The sequence below is a fragment of the Lemur catta genome, chromosome 2 (genome assembly GCF_020740605.2).
Source record: "Lemur catta isolate mLemCat1 chromosome 2, mLemCat1.pri, whole genome shotgun sequence".
Taxonomy (NCBI): domain Eukaryota; kingdom Metazoa; phylum Chordata; class Mammalia; order Primates; family Lemuridae; genus Lemur; species Lemur catta.
In genome coordinates this window covers 66,923,718-66,951,153 of record NC_059129.1, presented here as the reverse complement: position 1 = coordinate 66,951,153, position 27,436 = coordinate 66,923,718, and the positions used below count along the sequence as shown (strand labels likewise).

General features: G+C 34.1%; 2 protein-coding genes across 2 annotated transcripts in view; both read left to right on the top strand.

The window, feature by feature from the left end:
* Window positions 1-27,436, top strand: part of EYS (eyes shut homolog) — a 1,451,515-nt gene that overhangs the window by 858,530 nt on the left and 565,549 nt on the right.
* Window positions 21,894-23,163, top strand: LOC123632981 (glyceraldehyde-3-phosphate dehydrogenase-like). Its single transcript, XM_045543806.1, has one exon. The coding sequence runs from the start codon at window positions 21,963-21,965 to the stop codon at window positions 22,965-22,967; it is 1,005 nt and encodes a 334-aa protein (XP_045399762.1). The 5' UTR covers window positions 21,894-21,962; the 3' UTR covers window positions 22,968-23,163.

Sequence of the window (27,436 nt, the reverse complement as noted above, 5' to 3'; positions counted from 1 at the left end):
TTTGAATCTATCTGATCTGGGGCTTTTTGTGTTCATAGATATTTTATTACTGCATCAATCTTTTTGTTCATTATTGGTCTGTTCAGGATTTCTATTTCCTCCTGATTCAGGATGGGAATGTTGTATGTTTCCATGAATTTATGCATCTCCTCTACATTTTCTAGTTTGTGTGTGTAAGAGTTATTTATACATGAGAATTTTCCCAAACTTGGTTTTGCAATCATTTATTGGTCAATTATCTATTTAACAATTGCTTGTAGCAGAGTGCCTTATAAATAATAAATAGTGAATACTCATTTATTTAATTATAACAAGTCTATCACAACAAAGTAACTAGGTGTCCCATGGTAGTAACCACAATAGAACTTTGCCTGTGAATGTTTAGTTCCCTTTTGTAATTTACTAATATAAGCACTTTCCAGGTAAAAGGAGAGAACTCACCAGTCAAAACAAATCATATAATTGTTATAGTAGGGAGATTCTGAATCTCAAGTTGGACCAAGCCAAACAATGAAACTTGCTATTCGCTTGACTTCATACCCCTAATTTGGACGTTGGCCAAATCATGGGATTTAAAAATTCATCTGGTGAATACATTAATATTTGAAATTATCAGAAGGTATTATTTGAAAAAACACTGTGTTACCTAAAAATTTCTCATTTTATTGTAATAATTTCCTTTTCAGTAATAGGTCAAACAACTTTACAATATCATGTATTTAAAACCAAATTGAATCAAATATGACCAAATCAATTTCATTTTTTTTTCTGATCATCATAAACAATTATTTTTTGTATAAATAATAAGACTGAACTTAGAGATTGGGGAGTTAAATGTAGAAAATCCCATGTTGTCATATGGTGATTTGAGGTATTTTGTACAATTGGAATCTGGTTTCACATATTACAATAGCTTTAGATTCTGTACAATTTATTCTAGAAAACCTGAGACATAACCAAATGGCCATTTCCTTTGAGGCCTAGAACTACCTTTATGTTTCTTTTGGTTTTGAATTCCAGCATTTATACATGTTAAGTACTCAAAAAATCTATATTGATGCAAATTAAAAATTATTATTATACTTTAGTTAAAACTTTATAATCTACTACATAAATATATAGTTTTTAATAATGGTATATATACAGAAATACATATACTTGTGGAAAGTACAAATAAGAATTATATAATAAGATATATAAAAGTGTGAAATTTCTTATGGTAGCCCACCTTTAATACATCCTTATATTTTCATAAGAAATGTAAAAAGGTAAGGATTAATATCAATTTTTTCTCTTCTTTTAGTCGTAATATATTTATTTTGCAACATGACTGATAATTTTATTAGAAATATAAGTGATATCTTAATATTCATTTTTAAAAATCGATATTAATTCCAAAAGTGATGCTTATTATTCAGTTGCTGAGGTACTAAGGAAATTATCTAATTGGAATATAAATTATTATAGTTTTCTAGAGCATTATATTTCTCAAAGATTCATGTATCCTTACTATTCACAATTTTTTTCTTTTATTCTCTTTTTGTTTTCTCTATTTCTGCAGGATTTCAGGTTAAAAATAAGCAGTTTATAGAGTAACAAACATTCTGGCAGTAGTAAATTTTTTTATAAAGTAGTGTCTCTAATAAAATTCTCTTGCATGTGTGCTCTCTCTCAAGTTTTTCTTCAAAAATTTTATGCTTAACATGAAAAAGGACTTGAAACTAAACCTCTCTCATTTAACTGTAAACAAATCTCTGTAGAGTATACATAAATGCTTCTTGCCTAGGTATCTCTTATAAGCTTCTCAATGTTCATTTAGCCTGGATAATTTATGTAAAGCCAAGGATTCAGTTAGATGACACTTTAGGGTTCCTTGGAGACCCATGATTCTATATTATTCTAAATTGACCTTAAGTTAGTTCCATAATTGATCATTTGGGGCACACGGATATTTTTCCTTAGAAACAGATCCAGGCGCAGCTTGTGGTTGTAGTTCATATGTAGGCATACAGACCACATGTCTACTGCCCTGATGATTTTTAAACCATTAATCAAGTGTAATCATTGTGACCTGTCTAGTTAACAATAAATATGTTTTATCAATAATTTTTACAACTAGTTATATAGAACATGAATATTTTAACACTAACAAAATGCTGCCTATTTAAAAATAACATATTATTCAAAATCTCTTGACATTTTTTGGAATGTTGTGTGCCATAGCTGTTGTCCTCGGTTATCTGACAAATACTCTCAAATATGTCAGGCAATTCAAAATACTGTAACATATTTTGTTTCTTTCATGGCGGAGAACTTTCAAAACTAAAATATTATGGGATTGATTGTGATATGACCTTCCACAAAGCCATAGAAATAACTGCATTCTCCCTTTACTACGAGCTAACAGAAGCATAACTTTCCATACCACAAAACAGTTTAAGTTCCAGGAATTAAGAACTTAGTCTCTTTGTTGTGAATTTCCAAGACACTGTAATCACAGAATTTTGAGATTCTCTGTAACTATGCATAATCATTTGATTGCAATAAAAGTTACAGTAGAAAGACAAGAATTTTTTTTAAATGGCTGTCACTTCCTTCAAAACAGCACTTTTATTTATTTTCTCTTGGGTTCTCCCTGAGTTTGCTATTAGATTTAAATATAAATCCTCAGTATTTATACAATTGTATTGAAGAAATATATTAATATGTATTGACTAATAAATTAATGAATAATAAACATTGACAATAGTCTGCTTCAACAACACTTAGACCTAATAGATTAATATATATTTGCCTTCAGATTAATTATAAAAAATTCAATCTATCTAAAGTTTTTTTTTTGTTTTGTAGGAATTTATTAATAGCATCCTTGATTTAGTATACAGTGTGTTTCATTTAGTAGTGAGCAATTTTGGGACACAGAACTAATCTTTCAAAATCAATGGGAGGTTTTCTTTTTAAGTGAAATAATTATAAAAAAGTAGGAAATATTCACTGTTTTCTGCTAGAACTCTGTAATCAGCACATTGAGTAGGTGTCAGGGTTGGAAAGAGGAGGTACTCAACAAAGGGTGAATTTTTCACCACCACAGTTTGGATCAGGGGAAAGTTATGCAATTTCTTCTGGCTGCCTATTGTGTAAAAGGTAAATAAATACATAATGTGTTCAATGCCATGATGACCGAGGTCAATGACCCTTGCTGTGTAAATACTTTCTGTGGAAATTCCTCCAACATCCCTACATTTCTTTCAGTTGGAGAATCATCTTCAAAGCAGTCTTGAACTGAAGCTGCTGTTGTTTCTCAAGTTTCTGCTCCCCAATGGCTTAGAGAAAACCATGCATTCTGTCACTGTCACACGCTACTCAAAAGATTATCTGTCTTTCCTGAACCCTAAAGCATTGTCCAACACTTCCCTGTTCTTCTCCTCCTTCTTACAGGTCCATTTAACCAAGTGCTTAGCAATTTAACCTCCTTCTTAAGCTGATTACTTGCCACCTTTAACACAGTAGAGGCAGAACTTTCTTTTCTGGATCCCAGTATTGTCTTTCCTTTTACTTTCTGGCCCAAGTATTTGTTTTTCTTTCATATGCCTAAAGCAGTAAGTTCTGAGTCTGCCAAAACTATGCACTGTTCAAGGAAATATTTTCCCTCTTCATATTTTTGTTTAAAAATCATATCTAGTGGATATTCTCCCATCAGAATAGCATTTAATTCAGGCCAAGCCTTATCTATGCTAGTCTTGCCTGGCTCTCTTCTCCTTCCTAAGAGTCCTAATTCTACAAATGTCCTTGAAGACTTGCCGTATTTCTTACCATTGATATCTTCGCAACTCATTTACTCTTTTGAGAGTTTTATGGCACTTAATCTTGAGGACAAGCCATATGAATTTTCCTTGGCCCTAAGTGTCCGGTGCAATTTGGGGCACTCGTTCCAACACTGCCTACCTGGTCCACTCACAGATGATTTAAAACTAAGTCCTAACTAGAGCATCCACAGAAATAATTCATCTTGTAATTTAAAATAATAAATGTTGTGCTGCCCACCAGTGTCTAAAGCTCTGTGTGGGTACCCTCCTCCCCCTATAATCATATTTTGGCCTCAGCCATGATTGTGTAAAGAAAACCTAGTACTTTAATGTTAAGCCACAGCAACCTCCACCTAAGGCCAAGCAAGCCAGTTAAAGCTTTGGAGTGGGTCCTTTGTTCAAATCTTCAAGGCCATGATTTTCATTCCTGACATTGATTAGCAGCATTTTTACTAAAGCCTGCAATGGCCACCTTTTGGTTCTTGTATCCTTTGTTGAGGTACAGGTTTTGTAGAACCCAATAACTGTGCTGAATTAGCACAGTGTGATTTGACTTACTAGCCCTGTGCACAGCCAGTGTCGGAGGTCTACCTGTGTCGAGGTGTAGTCACTTTTGGTTAAAGTAGGTGAGGCCTTCGTGCCATTCCCTTAATGTAAAGGATGATGGCCCATCTGTGAACAGGGGCATCAGAAGCTGGTGTGCCCTAGTATGCTGGAAATCCCATGTGATGTTCTCTCTAGATCTAAAGACACCTGCCCAAGTCATAATCATAAAAGTCAATTGAAAACCATTTCATGGCATTTTAGCCTCTACCAACCACCAAGGTCAGAATTAATTTTTCCATATATTAAAATTTAATGCCCAAAGCCATGGGCACTGGCTATTCCAAAAGCCTCTGCAAAACTGTAATTTAAGTCACTGTGTCGTAAATAAGACAATAGATGTTAGAATTTTAGAAAACACCCAATAAATAGCATCTCCCTTCCCTATTAAAATTTGAAATAAAATAAGAGATAGACAAGTGGTAAAATGTATGAGATCAAAATATCACCTTTATTACTAATTAAGCTACTACTAGAATGTAGTTTGCATCTGAGAGCAAGTGAGTTGCCAAATATCTATCCAGGAGATCAGATCTAGTCACCTGATTACTGACATTGGACCTAGAAAGGCTTCCTCATGCAGAAACAGAGCCTGTTCCTTCAAAACTATGAAGAAGCAGAGAAGAACCTAATCCCTGGGGGCCACCAGAAGGAAAATGGAAGGAAAAGGAAGGACTATTCTAATTCCAAATTCACAAATCAGGTAAATAATCCACTCTTCCCTAGTGAGGATTGAGACGCAGGCTGGAGATAAGACAGGAATTTAAGAGAATTCCTCCCGTGTGACAAAATCGACTTAAGTTAGGAATGTAACATTCTTCACCAACCCCAACATTTCCCGGTTTTTAAATACTCTTGACCTTTTATTCTCAGTCCACAGTCTTGTTTAACCATAGAGTTTAAGTGTTTTACCCCTTGAAGGGAGGACAGCAGGGAAGTCCTTCTGTCATTTCATAGAGATTTGCACATAGTTTTTGGTTAAAAAAAAAAAAAAAGATGTATTGAAATATGGGCATGGCCATTTATTTACATATTGTCTATGGTTTTTAACACTATAAAGGTGGAATTTAATAGTTGGCATAGAGACACCATAACCCACGAAGCCTAAAATATTTACTGTCTGGTCCTTTACAGAAAAAGTTTTCCATCTTCTGTCCTGTCCTAGACAACAGGGTGTTCATATTCAGTTCAGCTCTAGTGGCCAATGTAATAAATCTTGATAAATTTGTTGACAGAATAGTTCAGTAACCCCACTAGTTGTTTAAGGAAAGAGGTAGCTGGATATTGCCACTACTATAACTCCCATTTGTAATTTGGAAGATATGAATACATTTTATTGAGGAATTGAGGAAGTAACATATGAGAAGAAAATACAATTAGATCTGCAGGTAGAAAAGCTTCTGTTAGCAACATTCTCCTTTTATCATATGTTAGCTCCTACCAGATGCAAATTGTAAACAAAAAGAATTTTTCTTAAATCTTTGTGCTAAATATAATTTCTGTATTTTTATATTAATAAAACAATAATAGCAATACCAACAACTATAACAATTGTACATAATGCTGATAAAACAGTTGCTATCTGTCATGTAAAATGTTAAGTTCTTTATTAGATTAATTGATTAATTCTTCAAAAATACATGAGATAGGAACTACTGTGTCCACTAAACTTATGAGTAAACTGAGGCATAAAGAAGTTAAATAATTTGTCCAAAATTATAGATAAAAATGATAGAGCCATATTTGAAAAAATGATAAACTGTCTTCTTAAAAATTAAATCCTTGGCTAACTTATACACATATAGGCAAAGTATTTTGAAAAGAATCACATATGGTAGCTAACACTACTTCATTTAGAATTAACTGATATATTGATAATGGACCTTTGAATGCCCAGTATGCCCCCCACATTGGCTACCCAAGTGAAAACATCGGGCCTATCCTCCTTCTAAATGACGGGTTTAGGACTGGACAGGCTAAGTCACCTTAGACCAATGAGGTAGGAGAAGTGGCTTGCTAGTGTCTTCTGGGAAAGAAGTATTTATTTTTTTGTTTCATTGAAAAAGAACTAGAAAGTATAATTCCAATTGCTTCTGGCAGCCACTGAGTTAACCTTAGGATCAACATTTTGCTGTAGAAAGAGGCACTTGATGGCATGAGAATAGGGCTGAGTCAACAACATCTGAGCCCACCTTAAGTCCACTGTCCTTCTCGTATGTGAATATACGCATTAACTTATCTTTTAAATGCAGTTTGAGTTAGATTATTTTCTTTTTGGTGTTAACAAATGAAAGTGTCTTGACTATTAAAAAATTAAATCAGGCTTATAGTCTTTGAATGTAGAGAACAAGTATTAAGTGCTTTGACTAACATATTACTTTGCACAAAGTAAATGTCTTATAATAGCTTGAAATATCGAACTGATGCACTTTAAGTACAGTGGAATGAACACTCAGCATGAGTAAATCTGGGTTCTTATTTTGGCTTTGTATGTAACACTATGAGATTCTTTGATCAAATTAATTCAGGTCTCTCAGCCTGTTTCCTCTTTTGAAGATGACAGAAGTATGTTCCCTAAGTCTCTTTCAGACCTAACATTCTATGAGATTGAGCTGAATTTATACTAAATTCCATACTAATCTCTAAAAGAGAATTTTTTTTCTTTAAATCTCAAACTAGTTCATTTATATATATATGTATGTATATATATATATAAAACTCATCATTAAAAAATGTATGAAATTAATACTGGCACTTGAATTTTTTGGTTGTTTGCATTCTGAATGAAGAGAGGGTTGTAATGAATTTCCACTGGCTTATTATAATAATGACAAAAACAAACAGAGCATTAAATACATTCAGAACCAAAAAAAGTCATATTTAAGGAAAATTGTTCACCTAAAATACTGGGCTTCTTCAAAAATTATAATTATGAAAATAGTAAAGGATAATGGACATCAAGTTTATTTGTGGTAATGTGGTATATATTCTTTGATTCAAACTCTGAAAAAAAAAGTCTTGGAAAATCTGATGACAATAATCAGTGTAACTACAACACAACTAAAATGAATACATGATTTCGTTTAACCTGATGTCCAGCAAATTAAAATGTATGTTGTAGCTTATAGTTGAGGATTTATGCAACAGCAGGAGAATAAGTGCCAGCTGAATTAACAAGTTGATTGTGCAAGCAACAAAACTCATTTTAGCTAAACTGGATTTGACAAATTGCATGACATTCTGCCTGGTAAATCTGAGATTTATAATGTTTACTGCTTTCAACAATAATGAAACAGCAGAGAACTTCAATATCTGACATTTTAATCTTTATATTTCACTTTTCTTCTTGCTACTCAATGCTTAATTCTGGAATATAGTTTATGTTTTGTTACGCCATGGGCTGTAAAGTTTGATATAGTCTTATCAACATTAATTGAACTGTAACATTGCATAGAGTTGAACTTTTACTCTTCCTATTTTTAAGAATGAGAATTATTATGGAGAAAATGTTTTTTTTAAATCCATAAAAAAGTCCACAATTAAGTTTTTTGTGAGTTGAAATAAAATTTATCAGTTTAGCTTTTAAATCAGAATAGCTATCCATTGGCGTGATTGATGTACAGTGACAGATTTGTTTCATGATGGATTTAAAGATAAATAATAATTATTTACTATAGCTCCTGGTGGTGCAGTTCTGAATAGTTAACACCCATAGGAAATAAAGTTCCCAGCTTTCATGTATGAAACATCAGACATTTTAAAAACTCAAATGAGTGTTATATGAGTTACTAGTGGTATTTAGTTGACATTGGAGAGAGTGAATGAAATAACATTTTTATATAGAGTTAGCAAAATTACTGCTTGCTTGGAAAAGCTTGCCCATGATTTCTGCAATGTGCATTTGTGAACCATGACAATGGACTCATGAGACTGATTTTCACACCAAGCTGAATGCTTACTTCAAATACTGCATTTCAGACTCTCACTTTGGTGGCAATACACTTGCTCTATTTTAATTGCTGTTGCTCAAAAGAATATTTTCAGAGCTCTCTATGGCTCTCAGTAGTCAATTCATTCTCTTTGTACAAAGTAAGAAAATGAAAAAAAATAAACTTACATTGTATTATGCCACTAAGATCTGGATGTTGTTTGCTATTCTAGTGTAATCTAGCCTATCTTGGCAGATTCAATATCTACTGAAAGAATTAGATATCTAATACAATGTCAGTAAAACTGTTTAAAGTGTTAGAAACTAGTTTTATTTTTTGACTTAAAATGCTTCAAATTTTCTCTAAAAATAGGGCCAGTACTCTAGATTGAGGCAAGGTTAAACTTCAGGAATAAAGCAAGCAGCCCTCACAGTTGGAGAAAGACAGGATTTGAAGACAAAACCAAGCATTTGTAGTTCAGGGAATGATGCTCTGCCAAGTGTGACAGACAAAGAGTGAATTGTCCAGTGCAGCTGGCATTTGCAGTAAGAGATTGCTGAGAATTGGTAATAATGGGCAGTAATGTAAAGTAAATAGCAAAATTGGAAAGTGACATTCTTTGAAAGGTCTTGAATGTCTAGCTAAGCAGTTTGGATTTTATGGGGCAGGCAATATCATAGAGCACTATCGTGACATAATCAAAACTGTTTAAGGAAAGTATAATAATTCTATAACAGTGAGAAGAATCCTAGAGGAGACTTGGTGAAGTCAGTCAGGTTATTATAGTAGTTCAAACAAGAGCTAATGAGAGCCATAATGTTATTGGAAACTTTTATTAAAATTTATATTGGAAAAATTGTGGGGTCTAGTGTGAGGGCCTTAGTGAGTCATTAGTTGAGGACTCTTGAAATAAGGGCAAGAAGTAACAGAGGAGAGAATTGGTTTTTGTTGTTGTTATATTACAGAATCATTTTCCTATATTCCACTAAATGGATTCCTATTCCTTTTATAATCCTAAATACCAATCTAATGCTTAGTAGATTTACCATGTGCATTTTATAGAACTATAACTTCCCTAAATCATTTCAAGTCAATGAGAAATTGAATGACATTATTTCCTCAGTCCTATGTAAGATGTTTAAGCTAAATATTAATTTTTAGCATGAGGTATACTTCTTACTGGCAAATCTGAAAATCTATAAAAGGGTTGGAAAATATGTGTGTGCATTCCCTTATGACCCATTTATATACTTTTGAGGCGAGGAAATTATTTCAAACTGACATTGGCTTGTATCTCTTTGGCAATAATAATTAATATACAGCCAAATGACTAACATAATTGGCCCTTCTGAGATGATAAGAGCAGTGGGGAACCAGAGAAATTCAAAATGAACACATTTCTTCAATTAATAGAAGATTTTTCAAAAAGTAAAAGAAATTTCCTATTTTTTTTTAATTTTCCGAGTGAGTTAACTACATTCTTTTATATACAGCCAGAGATCTTCTGGGGAGGGTTTGTATGATTTTATTACTCCAAAAGGGCTATATCTGTGCTCTCCAAATCTAAAAGCAGAAAAACAGGCATCTTAATTCAAACAATAACATTAATTCATCACATCTCCTTATGTTATTCATTTACATCTTAATGTAACAGACCTTCACAGAGCTTCTGAAATGTGATTCATATTACAGAAGCATGCAATATAGAGTAAAAGACAGGCATGCAAGTACTTAGCTACAAGTAAAGGCCACAGGCACAGCAGGGCACAATGCACAAAAGGCAATGAGGAGAAATTAACTATTTGGGTCCAGGATTGCTAGCTGAAAGCTTCCTGAGCTAAATAGCATGATTATTTCAATTAAAAAAAATAAGAACAGTAATGTATTTAATAAGATAATTTTGCAAATTAATTGAGGGTTGTTATTATTCTTCCCATTTTAAAGAAGAGGAAATGAAGGCTTTATGTGTTGAAGTGACTTCTTTAATGTAGCAGCTCTAGTAAGTGGGAGAACTGGGCTGAAGACCCAATTGTGATGATAATAGTTGCCTGACATTAAGTATCTACTATGTGCCAGGGACTGTGCTAAATACTTGGTATTTTTTCTCATTTTATATTCAGAGCAACCTATGAAGGACATCATATCTGTGTAGTATAATGAGCAGCCGAAAAACAGTGTTTTGGAGTAGTATATTAGGTTCAGATAATAGCACATGAGAAAGGTTGGCAAATTAAGGAGAGACATTGGGAAAGAAGTGTAAGGACTTGTGAGTACAAGAATATCTTTAGTAATTCAGACTTGATAGTACTCTGCTGACTTGATCATAATGTAAAATAAAGAAAAAAAGAGATTTGTGAATCGATGTTTTCTCACCGGTTTCCTGTTGGCCATTACCTCATGGCAAGAGATCCAGAAGAAACAGCTCAGCTTGAAAACAAATGTGGCTGTCCATTGTCCTGAATGATGCGTTTTCTCCACTTTAGTGTAGCCAAAAAGAGCCAAGTCTACATAGGACTTAGAAATACAACTTAGAAACAACACAAATGCTATACTATTTTGTAAATGAGGAAAACTGAATTTTCAGTAAATTGCCCAAAGTCTTACAGGTTAGTGAATTGAACCTAGGCTTTCAGATTACAAAGATTGCTTGACCACTATACTATATTGCTCTTCTTTAATACCTGTCATGCTACATCTTAAGAAAGAATTTCTGCTTCTAATGCTGGTTTGTGAAACAGTCTATACATGAAAATTTACCACATCAAATTAATTCTGGTGTAACTGGTAGCTTACCACGATCATCAATATTAACAGCAGGAAGTGAAAACAACATTTATGATCTGTGGTCCCTGTCATTTGGAGTGTGCAAATTTATAATTAAATTAATAAGCTTCTAAATACCAAAAGGACTTAAGAATTGTTTTTAGAGTGTTCTCTCCTATTCATTCTATGATTCTAAGCAATAATGTTTATGAGCAAAGAAAAATAAATGAAAGTTGAGTGACTGAGAGTAGGAAATGCACATGCTGTTAATATTTTCTTCTTAACCTTTTTCTAAAACAAGGAAGGAATCCCTCATGGTATCACACATGTGTGATTTCATACTTTAACAACAAGAAAACGTCATTTAGTATTTATGCTAGCCTTGGTCAAACAAACTATAAATTCCTAAGTAGAAGTCACCAAAATGATTCACAAGGCCATGCAGGGGTTGAGGGTGGGTTCAAATGGTTCAAGAAAAGGGTATTTGAGGTTGCGAAACTGAAAATGAACAAAAGTGAGGATATAAGAACTTACAATTGATGGCTGCAATTAAGTTTTTGAAGAAACTGTTGACAAGTAAACTTGCTTGATAACTGAGCTATTTTGACCAGATGAACAGATTATTTGTTTCTGGTAAGACTATCCTGAAGCAAAAAGTAATTTATTGGTTTATAGTCCTATCTTTCTACCACAAAATTTTTCTGAAACTAACAATGCAGTCATGTTACCATAGGTGGTCCACAGTCTTATCTAAAGACATGTTGACACAGAGACCCATTCTGGCTGGTGGCCTACTGGTCCCAAAGAGGGAGTCTTGGAGATCCTCTGTCATTCTATTAGTGCCCAATCGTAGCATTGATCACATATCCAATAGCCTATTATAATTCTGAAATCTATCAGAGGGTAATTCAAGCAAAAATTTTAATTTGAAAATAGGCACATGATCTTTTCCATACTGTTTATTTTTGTTAAAATTTAACTCATAATTATATTTGTAATATACTAATATTTACTTTGTGATATTAAAATTTCCATGTTTTTGCTATCACTGTGAACTGTAAAACGGTCATATTAGCAAATTTTTTATTCATTAGTGTTTAAGTGTGTCAGTTAAGAAATGATTACTGACAACAGACTGACATGCATACCAATTACATACCACTTACCATTATTTCTAGGTACTCATATTAAAGTAGTTACTTGTAATATTTTATGTACTACATCATTGGGTAAATATTTGGCATTAAGATATGCCATAAAATTAATATGCCACTAAATTTGCTATTTTCTTTAACCTAAAAAAGAAAATAGAGTGATTATTATTGATTAAACCTGGACTTTCATATTTCAACTTATAATATTCCCAAATACATAAGTTGTAAGAAAGTAAATCTCATGAGAGTTTTATAGTTTAAAATTACAAATGTATCTTCCTCTTTTATTTTAGAGACTACTAATTTTGTTCTAAATCTTGCCTAACAAGTACAAGTTTACTAATAAAATAAATGTTAGATAGTAACTATCATCATAATTTTTAATCAAAATACATTATAAGAAAAATCAGGCTAAAAATTAGTAGTTTCTTATGGCAAAATTATGGGCTAAATATTACAATTTTAACTGAAATTAATTCATAAAATTATTCTTTTTCATCTTGCATGCGATATCAAAGTGTGTTTAGTAAATCCCCTCACAAAAATATACTATACAACTAAGGGATAGTATGTGTGTGATTATTCCATGATGTCATTACAGTGATTTTTAGCTATTTATTCCTTTAACTTCTTTGTATTATGTCTCATCTAAACCATTTTTATAAATATGTGTCAGGGCATACATTGGTATTTCAAAAGTATTTTTGTCTGTATTTTTGATGTGTCTATATTTAGTTTAAATATTTTCTAATTCAGCTAATACATCTTTTTCCTTATTTTTGTAGATGCAATATCTACATAGTTTTTTAAATTCTTCATTAAATTGACAAGTAAACAGATTTACCTTTATGGTTCACATTCCTTGGAAAAGCAAAATCTTAATTTGATGTGGTGAAGATGGACAAACATGTTTCTTTCAAGTCAAGATCGGGGAAAACAGTTGCTTTTATAAATATCCTAAATCTGTTGAACCATCTGATTCATGTGATTTTCTGCTGATTTCCCTTATCATCACTACACAGCCCCCTATGTTACCTTCTGAAATAAATTAATCTCTAATGAGCCAGATAGAGAGCAGTCTCACATAATTGACAGAGCTGACCCTTGGAGGCTTCTTCTCACCTCTATCAAACACGATGATAATAATGACAGTGACAGCAGCAGGACCATATTTACTTGGCCTACATTAGCAAGATCACCAGAAGTGAAGGTTTGCAGGCACTTAGAATCATGTCTATGGCTGAATCTGACTTATACTTTTATTCAGTCTCCCCATTTTCTTCTCTAGTGCATTTTTGTATAGCAATCTATGTAGTACATTTCCAGAATTACCAAAAAGGACAGAAGAAATCTGAGAAAACAAAGGTAACTATTGCAGGTTTCATCAAGGATGAGAAGGAATTTACTTTCCAAATGAGAAAAATTAGTCTCTGAAGAGTCTGTCTCTATTGGCTTTCTACTTTTCAGTTTTCTGATTTTTAGGTGTACATATATATTTACCATTGTTATATCTTTTTGATAAATTGACCCCTTTATCATGATATAATGACCTTCCTCGTCTCATTTTACATTTTTTACTAAAGTCTACTTTATCTGAGATATGTATAGCTACCCTTGCTCTCTTTTGGTTTCTATTTGTATAGAATATCTTTTTCCATCCCTTCACTTTCAGTCCATATTCACCATGGGCACCAGCCCAGTGCTAGTTGTGGTCCAGAATCTGGCCTAGCCTGGTCCTGGGATGGGTTTGGAGTCTTGATCTGTGGAGTTTGGCTTAGAGCTGGAACCAGTTCTGAGCCTGGGGATGCTAGGGTCATGTGACAATGGAGTAGCCAGAGACAGAGTTCCTGGACAGGACTTGAGTCTGGAACTATGGGGCTTTGCCTAGAATCCGGTTGGGCTTGGAGGCTCGGTGCAAAGGTATTGGCCTGGAGTCTAAGGCTGTGGGCGAGTGCCTGGTGCTTGGTTTTCCTGGCAAGGCCTTATTTGTTGGTCTAAGGCAAAGTCCAGCACTCACTTCCATCTCCTTCCCCAGTCAGAGATCATCTCTCTTCACCCTGTATTGCCTAGTCCTTCCTATTCTCCTTAATTCAATTTTTTCTTATGTCTGTGTTACCCTCAGGTGCTTTAATCTCTCACCTGATTTCCTTAGCTCTTGTGAAGGTATTTGCATGAATAGTTGTTCAAATTGATGTTTCTGTAGTGAGATGAACACTGGAAAGTCCTATTCCACTATCTCATTGATGTCCACCCAGTAATAGACATTCTGAATTTTATGCTGTCAAACATAATCCATCTTTTCCTTTATCATTTATTACCTTTGTGTCTCTATTAAAAGACAAGTATTTCTCTTTCCCAAAATCACGATAATATTCTACTATATGTTCTGCCTAAAGCATTAAAATATTGTTTTCCCCACTTACATCTTTAGGCTATATAGAATTGATGTTTTTACATACAGCTTTTAATTATGAAAAATTTTAGTCTTGTCCATAAGGATAAAAATAAACTCAGTATTATTTATTAAATAGTTGCTACTTTCTCATCACTTTGCAAGGCCTTATATTTTGTTCCCTTGATTATTTTAGACAAAAAGGGCCAGTACTTACTTTTTCTTCCTTTCTATGGTCTCTGAATAACTTTAAGGAAAGTTCTCTCCTTCAAGTAGATTTTCTTTTGGAGAGCTTTGATTATTTTAATTCTTTGTACTTCCATTTCTGGACATTTGTCTCTATTCTATCTTATAAATCTTACTCAGCATCCATCAACTATTTAGCATTTTGGGATACTTCTCAAAAGGCATACTTCCCTTTTCTCTTCACATTTATTTTTTCCTCAATATTTCTATTGTTTCCCTAAAACATAGGGAAAGTACTCTTGCCACAAAGTGAAGAAAGTAAAAAAAACTTTGCATGTGCTTAGATTTTGGTTTGTCTCTGTAAATAGCAAGAGATTTGTTTTGTCTTTTAATTACCTTCTACTTTTTTGATTGCTTGAGCTGTGTTTCAATTGACTTTCTCTTCTAAAGTTATAAGTTACCTGGTCTGTTTCTATTAGAGTAAACCTGTAAAAATTATGTATGCTTACAATATGTAAATTTAATCAATAATTACTTACTCTTAATAAATACAAGAATATTTGAATGCTGTCTCTTCATTCTTGCCTTTCTCTTTATTTAATATTGTTTTCCATTTTAACTCTAGCTTATAAAGGCCACAAGTCACATAGTTATTGTTTGTTTAGTATTATCCACAATCTTGCATCCTTTTGTTCATTATGTTTTCTTTTGCAAAATTTTCAACCACTGTTTCTTCAATTATTGCTTTTCTTATTTATTTCTTCTCTACTTCTGAACTTTAGATGGATATATATTAATTCTTTCTCATCATCCAGAATGTTTCTTAACCTGTTTTTGAAATTTTCTGTCTAGTATTCTCTCTGTTGCACCCTGTATAATTTATTCAGATCTACCTTTCAGTAAATTAATGATCTTTGTATCTGTATCTTCTAATAAGTTTATATTTCAAATATTTTATTTTTCATTTATACACTGTTATTTGTTTTCTTCATATCTTCTTAGTCTTATACAATAGTCATTCATTCTTTACATTTTCAACTCCATTTCTTATATTTAAACACATTAAACAAAATTATTACATGTTTTACATAGGATTAACTGAATTCTATGTTTCCTATATTCTTATTGGTGTATTTTGTTCTTGCTGCTTTCTTTCTCTTGTATTTTGTGATATGTGTTTAAAAGTACCTTGCCTTGGAGTTTTATTTGCTGGAATCCTTTAAAATCAGGTTTTAAAATATGTTCTTCTACTTAGATTTCATGATTTTTTCTGCCAAATGCATGAGTACAACAAACTGTGTACCACTTCAAGGTAAAATCTAGGTTTGAGGTGTCCTGAATGTATCTCTATCTGTCTGTGCATCCATCTATCTAACATACACACACACATACATATAGTAAATTCAGCTTGCAAACATCAAACATACAGGAGGACTGGTTTTGGGTTATAAACCATCAAAATAATTATTTTTCCCTTTTTTCCTAGCACAATGGCCAAATAATGTTATAATTCCTTTGCCAACCTCTTCAACAGGGCAGACTTATTTCTAATTCCCTCTGGGAGTTCAGTTTTATATGAAGATTTCCTGTGTGACTCCTACTCTTGAATATTCCCTAAACTTTTCTTCTGTATCCTGTGCCCCATTTCACCACCAAAACAGAAGATTAATATCATCAAAGTTCAGCAGAGAAAGTCAGCCTTCAGGATGATAACTGTCTTCATTGCACTTCCACTTCTATGGGTTCCAACTTCCATATCAATATTTGCCTCTCAAGATCCTTTTCAGCTCTAAAATGGAGTTAAAGTGCTTATTAAAATATTTTAGACAATATATTTTATTTTTTAAACAATAAGCACTCTTAGGCATATCTATCCCTATATTCTCCCTGAATATTTTAAGGAAGTAGAATCTTATTATTCAATTATGACACTTTCTTGTTAAAATTAGCAAATGTCCACTAACTCTAGGAAAACTCTAGTCTCATTTTGGGCTACATCCATAGTGACACTGCTTATATAATGAACCAAAATATTTTCTATTTTTCACTAAATATATGTATCTAATTGCATAATTACCACTTTCCCATAACATTCAAAAACTGAAAAACTATCAGTTATATTCAAGATTTCCCACTGGCTTTACAATATTAATGTAAAGCCTTGTATTGAAACTATTATTACAATGCGATAGATTCTAGAATGTAAGAATTGACGTGTAGGCAGCAATAGTTTAACTATTATTTGTAGATTTAGATAGAAAATGGTAACATAGGTCATGATGTGGAGTGCCTCCCCAGAAGGAAGGAAGACTGCAGGCCTGGAATCTATTGATAAACTTACAATTTCAAAAAACCAAATGTCCCAGAACTGTAATGTAATCCTCATGGGGGAGGCAGAGGCCACACATATTTTGGCTATATCTTTAAGACCAAAGCTGAGAATTAGCTATAGCTGAAAGCAATTCTGTGGGCATGTTGAGAAGAATAGCCTTTATAAGTGAAAATATGGATTAATCAAGATTAGTATTTCAATTAAAAACTATTAATCACACAGATTTACCTGTGCTTCTTCCTGGAATGCCACAAATAATGAGTAAAATATTTGGTGATGGCAGCAACCCATTAGGACAAAGGTAATGATAGAGGAGAAAACACACATAAAATATTGGAAACTATAAAACAATCGGACAAGTAGCAATAGACAGGAGAGCTGAGAATTTGAAAACTAAAATTGCCAGTGAGAAAAGTAAAAAAGCATGTTGATTTATAGCATACCAACCACTGAGCCTTAGGAAGTGACAACGTTAGATAACTGGAAATGTAAATGAAAGTAGAATAAAAATCTCACTAGTTAAATGTCTTCAAGTTAATACATTTTTCATTCAAACCATCTATGTACTGACATATTCAGCAGTCCTTGAATGAAATCAGACTAATTTTTAACCTTAATATGTCAGGTTATCCTGCATAACCCACTGAGCCCACTGAGATGTACAAGGACATCCAGATGACAAGAAGCTTCAAATCTGTAGAAGATATTTTCTTAATTAAATGCATGTCTTTTCTTCCAATTTTAGAGCAGTTTGTTTTCTAACCATTATGTCATTCAAATTAAATTAAATCAATACTTCGGTATCATAAAGAACTTTTGAATTAGAAGGACACATTTTAAGTTACAGTATGAAATTATTCCTCAATAAAATTGTAAAGTAGAAGAGGTTTTTTTAATGCTAGTGAAAAATAGAAATATTAAGTGCTTACTGCAGATTTGAGACATTCTAATAATTGACACATTTTAAAGCCTTTTTAAATACAAATGATTACTTTTAAATGTTTGATTTTCTGTTAATTTACAAGTGTAATGTAGAAAAATGATGTAAAATATCTGTGAGTTTCTGAAGTAGAAATTCATTGCTTTGTTTAATAAATGAAAATATAACTTAGCCCTTTTATTCAATAATATGCATCCCAAATCTTCTCCAAAATCAAAATAAAATCAATTTTCAAAATATATGTCCTAAAAACACCAAAACTTAGCAAAGATAATCATATAGACAATATGAAAAATATGACAATTGTCATAAAGACATATTGTCATATTGTTTCATAAATTTACACAACTCTAAAGTAATGAGTCCCATTCAAACTATGTCTTCTGAGTCCAGATGCAATATTCCTACTGTTAAACTTATTGTTCTTGACCAGCTCATCTTTTAGTAATATAAATGTATATTTCTGTTAGACCACTGGAACTTTCAGAGTCACTGGAATATAAAGAAAACAAGGCATAATATTTTAAAAATGTGTCTAAAGAACACAGAATATATATTTAATGTACTTGTTCCTAAAACTGCCATTAATGCTCCCCCCCACGATTGTTACCATATATCTATAATTTATATCATTGTTACCCAATATACTTTTTATTTGTGTAATCTCCCTTTTATCTATGTATCTATATTCCACAATTTGAGATGTTTGAGTCTGTTTTCTTTATAAACTTCCCTGTGGCCAGCTGCTGGTTAATAGCAGAAATCAGTCTAAGCTCTAACAATGATGAACGATCACATAAAGAGTTGAAAAGTACATTTAATTAAAATCTGATTGCTAGGAACAAGGTGAGATATGGAAAATCACTATTAACACCTCTACATATCCTCTTAACTATCAGATAGTCTAGGCATTGAAAAGAATTAAAGCTGATAATTGCCAAGACAGCTTGAAGGGGACAACTGTCTAACTGTAGGCATTTTTGAAGTAATATGATAGATATTAAAATAAAATACATTAATAAAGAATATTAGATATGTAAATATACAGTACATCTGATTCTATCTAATTATACAGAAGTGAAGAATTAATTATTCAATTTTTTACATAGAAACTATTTTGCTTTTGAAAAATTATTCCAAATTAGAAGCAACATATCTGGAAAATTAAAAAGGAGGTTTTCAAATGTTGATTAATTATAATATACATTATTGAAACATATGCAGTTATGTTGCATAAGGGACTAGAAATTAAACAAACAATACACATCAGTGATTACCTTTTAGATCTTGTTAAATTGCTACTTTATTCCCAAATGTATTATGAGTAACCATTATAATTAAATATGTTGGCTTTTGAAGAATATATAATGTGACATAATTGCTTAATTTTTATCCACATTTGTGCCAGAGAGCCTATCATGATAATATACATCCATATGACAGATAAAGTTACTCATTCAACATTTTATAAAAAATATTTTGTTATCCCTAATCTTCTAAATAGAAAATGGAATCTGTCAAACTTTAAGAAAAAATAAAAATAAATACAAGGACTTCTCAGCATTGAAACAATGCACACATCCTAAATTTGAGTGAGAGTCATTCATGAGACTGCTAGAGCCCTGCAACAACAGAAAATCCCCTGAGTCACTAGCTTTTTCTCTGTAAACTAGTTGGTCGAGGGGATGAAAGGTTTAAGATGGCAATAAGGATTCCTCTGTGTTGTCATTTTCTCTTTTCACTGTGGAAATGTATTTTCCTTATCAATGGATGTTTTAAGTAGTGGTCAGATTGAGAGGTTACCTATAAAACCCCACACAGCCTATGGTATTCTTTACACATTGAACAGGAAAATGAGGAGAAGGTAAAAAAATCAAACAAGTCATCTTAAAGGTTAAACATAACTTAATTTCAGATTATCTTTATTTATTCCAAACTTGCTAAGAATTTAATTATTTATAAATTAATTTTTAAAAAACCAATACTCAAAAACTAGCTTTAAAACATTCTGGAACTCATTGGTAGGTGGGATACTGTTTGTAGATTCACCAATGTTAATCATTATACTAGTCTCTCAATGTAGAACTCAATGTGAGGATCCACACTGAACCTCTTTTTTTAAAAGAATTTCAAAAACTATGTTTAAATAATTGATAAGCAGTCAATCCAGCCACAATCTGTCTTGCTCCTCCCCCTACTTCAGTGGGAATAGAGATCAATAACCCCCTGGAAGATGCAGGGTGACTCCTAAAGCTTGGGGCATTCATGTGTCCCACCTGGGGACCAGAACTTACCAGGGCACAAAAGAATATCTCAGCAGCTGGCTCTTACACACATACATCAGCCAATGACAGGGGAACAACTCTATAGCTAAGCATAGCACCTTCCAAGTCAAGCAAATAGGGATTTGCTGATTTGTCCTCACAAGTACCACCAGCCATCCTGGAGATTAAGCTGGAGGACTCAACTCATTTCACACTGATGGGAAGAGGTGAAGACAGCAGGTCAGATGTAACCTAACAGGTTAATCAAAATTGCTAGAACACCCCATAGACAAATCAGGACCAGCACTCCTCTCCTTGGCATGGTCAGGGATTGATTTGCAGGGCCCTGGAAAGGGGACCACAAGCCAACCCTGGCATGCCCAGGTCTCAACTGAGAGGCCAGATGAGAAGGAATCAGTGAAAGAACTCAGGAAATCTGAAATATCAGAGCAAAAGAACACCCCCAAAAGAAAACAATAACTCATTATCAATGGATACTAACCAAAATGAAAAGATTGAAATGACTGATAAAGAATTTTGAATATGGATTATAAGGAAGTTAAATAAAATATAAGAGAAAGTGGAAACCCAACACAAAGAAAACATGAAAACAATGCAGGAAATGAATGAAAAATTCACTAAAAAAATTGAATCATTAAAAAAAAAATCAAAGAGAACATCTAGAAAAGAAAAATTCATTCATGGAAATACAAAACACGGTGGAAAGCCTTAAGAATAGGATAAATCAGGCAGAAGAAAGAATCTCAGAGATTGAAGACAACATCTTTGAATTAAACAAGTGAGTCGAAGACAAAGAACAGGGAAATAAGAGGAATGAACAAAGCCTACAAGAAATATGAGATTATGTAAAGAGGATTAACATAAGAATCATAGCCATACCTGAGGGTAAAGAAGAAAATACACAAGAGTTGAAAAACCTATTTGAGAGACTAATTGAGGTACACTTCCCTGGTCTTGGTAGAAATTTAGATATTCAAGTACAAGAAGCTCATAACTCTTGGAAGATTCATTGCAGGGAGGCAATCACCACAACACATAGTCATAAGACTGGCAAAATTTAACATGCAGGAGGAAGTCTTATGAGCTTAAAGACAAAAACATTTGGTAACATTCAAAGGAAAATGCATCAGACTAACGACAGACTTCTCAACTGACACCTTAAAGGCAGAAGGGTTTGGGACCCCATTTATAATATTCTCAAACAGAATAATGGCAAGCCTAGAATTTTGTATCCTGTGAAACTAAGTCTTATATGAGGGACATTTCTCAGACAAACAAACACTGAGGGAATTTGTGAAGACCAGATCTGCCCTTAAAGTACTCACATCTGCATTATACATTGATCTTCACAATAGATGCCCACTAGCATAAAATTATCAAAAAGCTAAAGCTTCAAGCCCCGGAACCATAACGGCCAAAAAAGTCAAACAAAGCAATAAGGTTCTACTCAACAGAATGAACAGAAATCCACTCCACTTATCAATTCTTTCAATAAATGTGGGCTCTCTGGTCCTCCCGTTCGACAGACAGCTGCATCTTCTCGCACAGCGCCAGCACCGTCTCCAAGACACCATGGTGAAAGTGAAGGCCGGAATCAACGGCTTTGGCCGTATTGGGCGCCTGGTCACCAGGGCTGCTTTTAACTCTGGCAAAGTGGATATTGTCGCCATCAATGACCCCTTCATTGACCTCAACTACATGGTCTACATGTTCCAGTACGACTCCACCCACGGCAAGTTCCATGGCACGGTCAAGGCAGAGAACCGGAAGCTTGTCATCAATGGCCATCCCATAACCATCTTCCAGGAGCGAGATCCCACCAAAATCAAATGGGGTGAAGCGGGTGCTGATTACGTTGTGGAGTCCACTGGCGTCTTCACCACCCTGGAGAAGGCTGGGGCTCACCTAGAGGGGGTTGCCAGAAGGGTCATCATCTCTGCCCCCTCTGCTGATGCCCCCATGTTTGTGATGGGCGTGAACCACGACAAGTACCAAAACAACCTCACCATCGTCAGCAATGCCTCCTGCACCACCAACTTAGCCCCCCTGGCCAAGGTCATCCATGACAACTTTGGCATCGTGGAGGGACTTATGACCACAGTCCATGCCGTCACCGCCACCCAGAAGACCGTGGATGGCCCCTCTGGCAAGATGTGGCGTGATGGCCGTGGGGCTCTCCAGAACATCATCCCTGCATCGACTGGAGCGGCCAAGGCCGTGGGCAAAGTCATCCCCGAGCTGAACGGGAAGCTCACTGGCATGGCCTTCCGTGTCCCCACCGCCAACGTGTCGGTGGTGGACCTGACCTGCTGCCTGGAGAAGCCGGCCAAGTATGATGACATCAAGAAGGTGGTGAAGCAGGCGGCGGATGGCCCCCTCAAGGGCATCCTGGGCTACACTGAGCACCAGGTTGTCTCCTCCGACTTCAACAGTGACACCCACTCTTCCACCTTTGATGCTGGGGCTGGCATTGCCCTCAATGACCACTTTGTAAAGCTCATTGCCTGGTACAACAATGAATTTGGCTACAGCAACAGGGGGGTGGACCTCATGGCCCACATGGCCACCAAGGAGTAAGAGCCCTGGACCACCAGCCCCAGCCAGAGCACAGAGAGAGGCCTCAGCTGCTGGGGTGTCCCTGCCTACTCAGTCCCCACCTCACTGAGAATCTCCCCTCCCCAAGACATAGTTTCCATGCCAGAGCCCCTGAAGAACGGGAGGGGCCTAGGGAGCCCTACGTTGTCATGTACCATCAATAAAGTTCCCTGTACTCGGCCAAAATAAATAAATAAATATGAACAGCTTGAATTCCCCACTCAAGAGATATAGGCTGGCTGAATGGACAAAAAAATACAAGCCAAGAATATGTTGTCTCTAAGAAACACATCTAACCGACAAGGACCCTTTTGCACTCTATGTGAAGGGATGGAAAACAATATTCCATGCAAATGGAAATCAAAAGAAAGCAGATGTAGCCATTGTCATATCAGAAAACATAGACTTCAAATCAACAATAGTAAAGAAAGAAAATTATGGTCATTATACAACGTAAAGGGAGCAATTCAACAAGAAGGTATAACAATCCTAAATAGTTATGTACCTAACACAGGTGTACCCAGATTAATAAAGCAAACCCTACTAGAGCTAAAGAAAGTGATAAACAGCAGCATCATAATAGCTGGTGACTTCAACACCCCACTGACAGAACTGGACAGATCCTCCAAGCAGAAAATAAACAAAGAAACACTGGACTTAAATGGATCTCTAGAAGGAAATGGGCCTAATTTACATAACATTCTACTCCAAAACTATTAACATACATTTTTCTCATCAGGACATGGAACATTCTCTAAGATTGATCACATCTTAGGCCACAAAACATGTCTCAACAAATGTTAAAAAAGATAGAAATTATACCATGTATCTTCTCAGACCACAGTGGCAAAAAATTAGAAATCAATTCCAACAGAAACACTCAACTCTACATAAAATCATGGAAATTAAACAACTTACTGCTGAACGATTATCGGCTCAATGAAGAAATTAAGATGGAAATAAAAAGATTCCTCAAACTAAATGACAACGGGGACACAAGAATGATGAAAATCTATATGATTCAGCAAAAGGAGTCCTAGGAGGAAAATTTATAGCCTTAAATGCCTATATAAAGAGACATAAAGATTATAAATTAATAATCTAATGAATTATTTCAAGGAATTAAGAAAAGAAGAGCAAACCAATCTCAAGTCAAGCAGAAGAGAAGAAATAACTAAGGTCAGAACAGAACTAAATGAAACAGATAATAAAAGAATTATATAGAAGATTAATGAAACAAAACATTGGTTCATTAAAGGTAAACAAAATTGATAGATCTCTCACTATATTAACCAGAAACAGTAAAGAAAGGACCTTAATAAGCTCAATCAGAAATGGAAAAAAAGACATTACAACTGATAACACAGAAATATTAATACAAAATATTATCTCTGAATACTATAAAAATCTCTATGCACATAAACTTGAAAACATTGAGGAAATGGGCAAATTCTTGGAAACACAAAACCTCTCTAGGCTCAATCAGGAAAAATAGACCTCCTGAACAGACAAATATTGAGTAAAAAAATTGAAGCAGCAATAAAAACATCTTCCAGCAACAAAAAGTCCCCGACTAGGTGGTTTCACAGTCAAATTTTGCTAGACCTACAAAGAGGAATTGGTACCCATGCTGCAGAATTATTTTATAGCATTGAGACAGAAGGAATCCTCCCCAACTTGTCCTATGAAGCTGGCATCACCTCAATAGCAAAGTCAGGAAAGGACATAACAAAAAAAGAAAACTACAGACCAAGATCCCTTACTAATATAGATGCAAAAATTCTCAATAAAATTCTAGCAAACCAAATTCAGCTTTACATGAAAAAAAAAAAAATCTACCATGACCAAATGGGTTTCATCCCAGGGATGCTAGAATAGTTCAACATACATAAATCCATAAATGTGATTAACCACATAAACAGAAGCAAAAGCAAAGACCATATGATCATCTCAACAGATGTGGAAAAAGCATTTGACAATCAATATTCACCATCATTTTAGTATAAGAACTCTTAAAAAAATAGGCATAGATGGAAAATACCTCAAAATTATAGAAGCCATATATGACAAACCCACAGCCACCATATACTTAGCAGGGAAAAATTGAAAGTATTCCTGCTTAAAACTAGAATTATAAGGTTGCCCACCATCACCACTGTATTCAATATAGTGCCGAAAGTCCTAGCCCAAGTAATCAGGCAAAAGAAGGAAATCAAGGATATCCAATTTGGGAAAGAAGAGGTCAAGCTATCACTCTTTGCAGACAATATGATCTTATACCTGGAAAACCCCAAAGATTCTGCCAAGAGACTCCTGGAATTGATAAATAAATTCAGCAAGGCTCAGGTTACAAAATAAATGTACACAAATCAATAGCATTTCTATACACCAATAACAGTAAAGCTGATATTCAAATCAACGACTCAATAACTTTCACAATATCAAGAAAGGAAATAAAATACCTAGGAATATATTTAATCAAGGAGGTGAAAGACTTCTATAAGGACAACTACAAATCATGGTGGAAGGAAATCACAGAGGAGGTAAATTGATGGAAAAATATATCATGTTCATGGATCGGCAGAATCAGCATTGTTATTAACAAAATATCCATACTACCCAAGTGATTTACAGATTCAGTGCAGTCCCCATTAAAATACCAATATCATTTTTCACAGATCTAGTAAAACTAATTCTATGCTTCAGATGGAACCAGAAAAGGGTATAAATAGCTAAAGCAACCTTAAACAAAAAGAACAATCTGGGAGGCATCACTTTATCAGACTTGAAGCTATACTACAAGGCTATAAGTAACTAAAACAGCATGGCACAAACACAGAAACATAGATCAAAGATCAGAACAGAGAATCCAGATATAAAATCCCCCTCATATTGCCATCTGATCTTTGACAACCAGACAACATACACTGGGGAAAAGAATCCCTATTCAATAAGAGGTTCTGGGAATATTGGATAGCCACATGTAGAAGACTGAAACAGGTTTCACACCTCTTACCACTCACAAACATTAATTCACAATGGATAACAGATTTTAAAAGGCATGAAACTATAAGAATTCTAGAAGAAAATTTTGGAAAAACTCTTCTAGATATCAGCCTAGGCAAAGAGTTTATGAGCAAGTCCCTAAAGGTAATCACAGGAACAACAAAAATAAATGAATTGGACTTGATTAAATTAAAAGGCTTCTGCACAGCCAAGGAAACAAACAACAGAGTAAACAGACAACCTACAGAATGGGAGAAAATACTTGCATGCTATATACCTGTTAAAGGGCAAATAACAAGAATCTACAAAGAACTCAAGCAAATCAGCAAGAAAAAAATCAACCACCACCATAAAAATGTGGGCAAAAGACATGAACATAAGCTTTTCAAAAGAAGATTGACAAATGGCCAATAAACATAAAAAAATGCTCAACATGTCTAATCATCAAGGAAATGCAAAACAAAATCACAATAAGATATCACCTAACCCCAGTGAGAATGGCTTTTATCAAAAAGTCCCAAAACAACAGATGCTGGTGTGGATGCAGAGGGAAAGGAACACTCGTACATTGTTGGTGGGACTGCAAACTAATACAACCTCTATGGAAAGTAGTATGGTGGTAACTCAAAGAACTAAAGGTAGCCATCCAATCTATCCAGCAATCCCACTATTTGGTATTTTCCCAATGGAAAAAAAAGCCATTTTATCAAAAGACACTTGCACTCAAATGTTTATAGCAGCACAATTCACAATTGCAAAGACGTGAAATCAACACAAGTGCCCATCAATTCATGAATGGATTACCAAATGTGATATATGTATACCATGGAGTACTACTCAGCCATAAAAAATGGGGAACTAATACCTTTTTTAACAACCTATGAGTAGAGTAATGGTGATTAGTAAATGCTAGGGTGGTTCATGGGGGGAGGGGTGGCTGGGAAGATATTTTTCAAAGGATACAAAATTGTATTTAGATGGTAGTTCAATAGATCTATTGCACAACATGGTGACTATGGTTAGTAATATATTGTACTCTTGAAAAATGCTGAAAGAGTGGATGTAAAATTTGTCTCATCAGGAAAATAACTATATGAGGTAATGCATGTATTAATTAGCTATATTCAGTCACTCTGTGAAGTGTATATACTTCAAAACCTTCTGTTTTACACAGTAAATACATACAATTTTGTCAATGTAATAAATATTATATATTACATGCATTCATTCATATATATGAATATATTTGCTGTCATAAGGACATTGGCTTTATATACTTCCAAGATTTTACATACATCAAATTAGATGATGCATGTAAAAGTGCTATGCAAAGAGTAAAGAACAATGTGATATGATTATTCTTATTAGTAAAATTATAGGTTTAAAAATGACACAAGTGAAAACATGAGCTTCTCTTGTAATAATGGGAAAACAGGCCCTTTTAC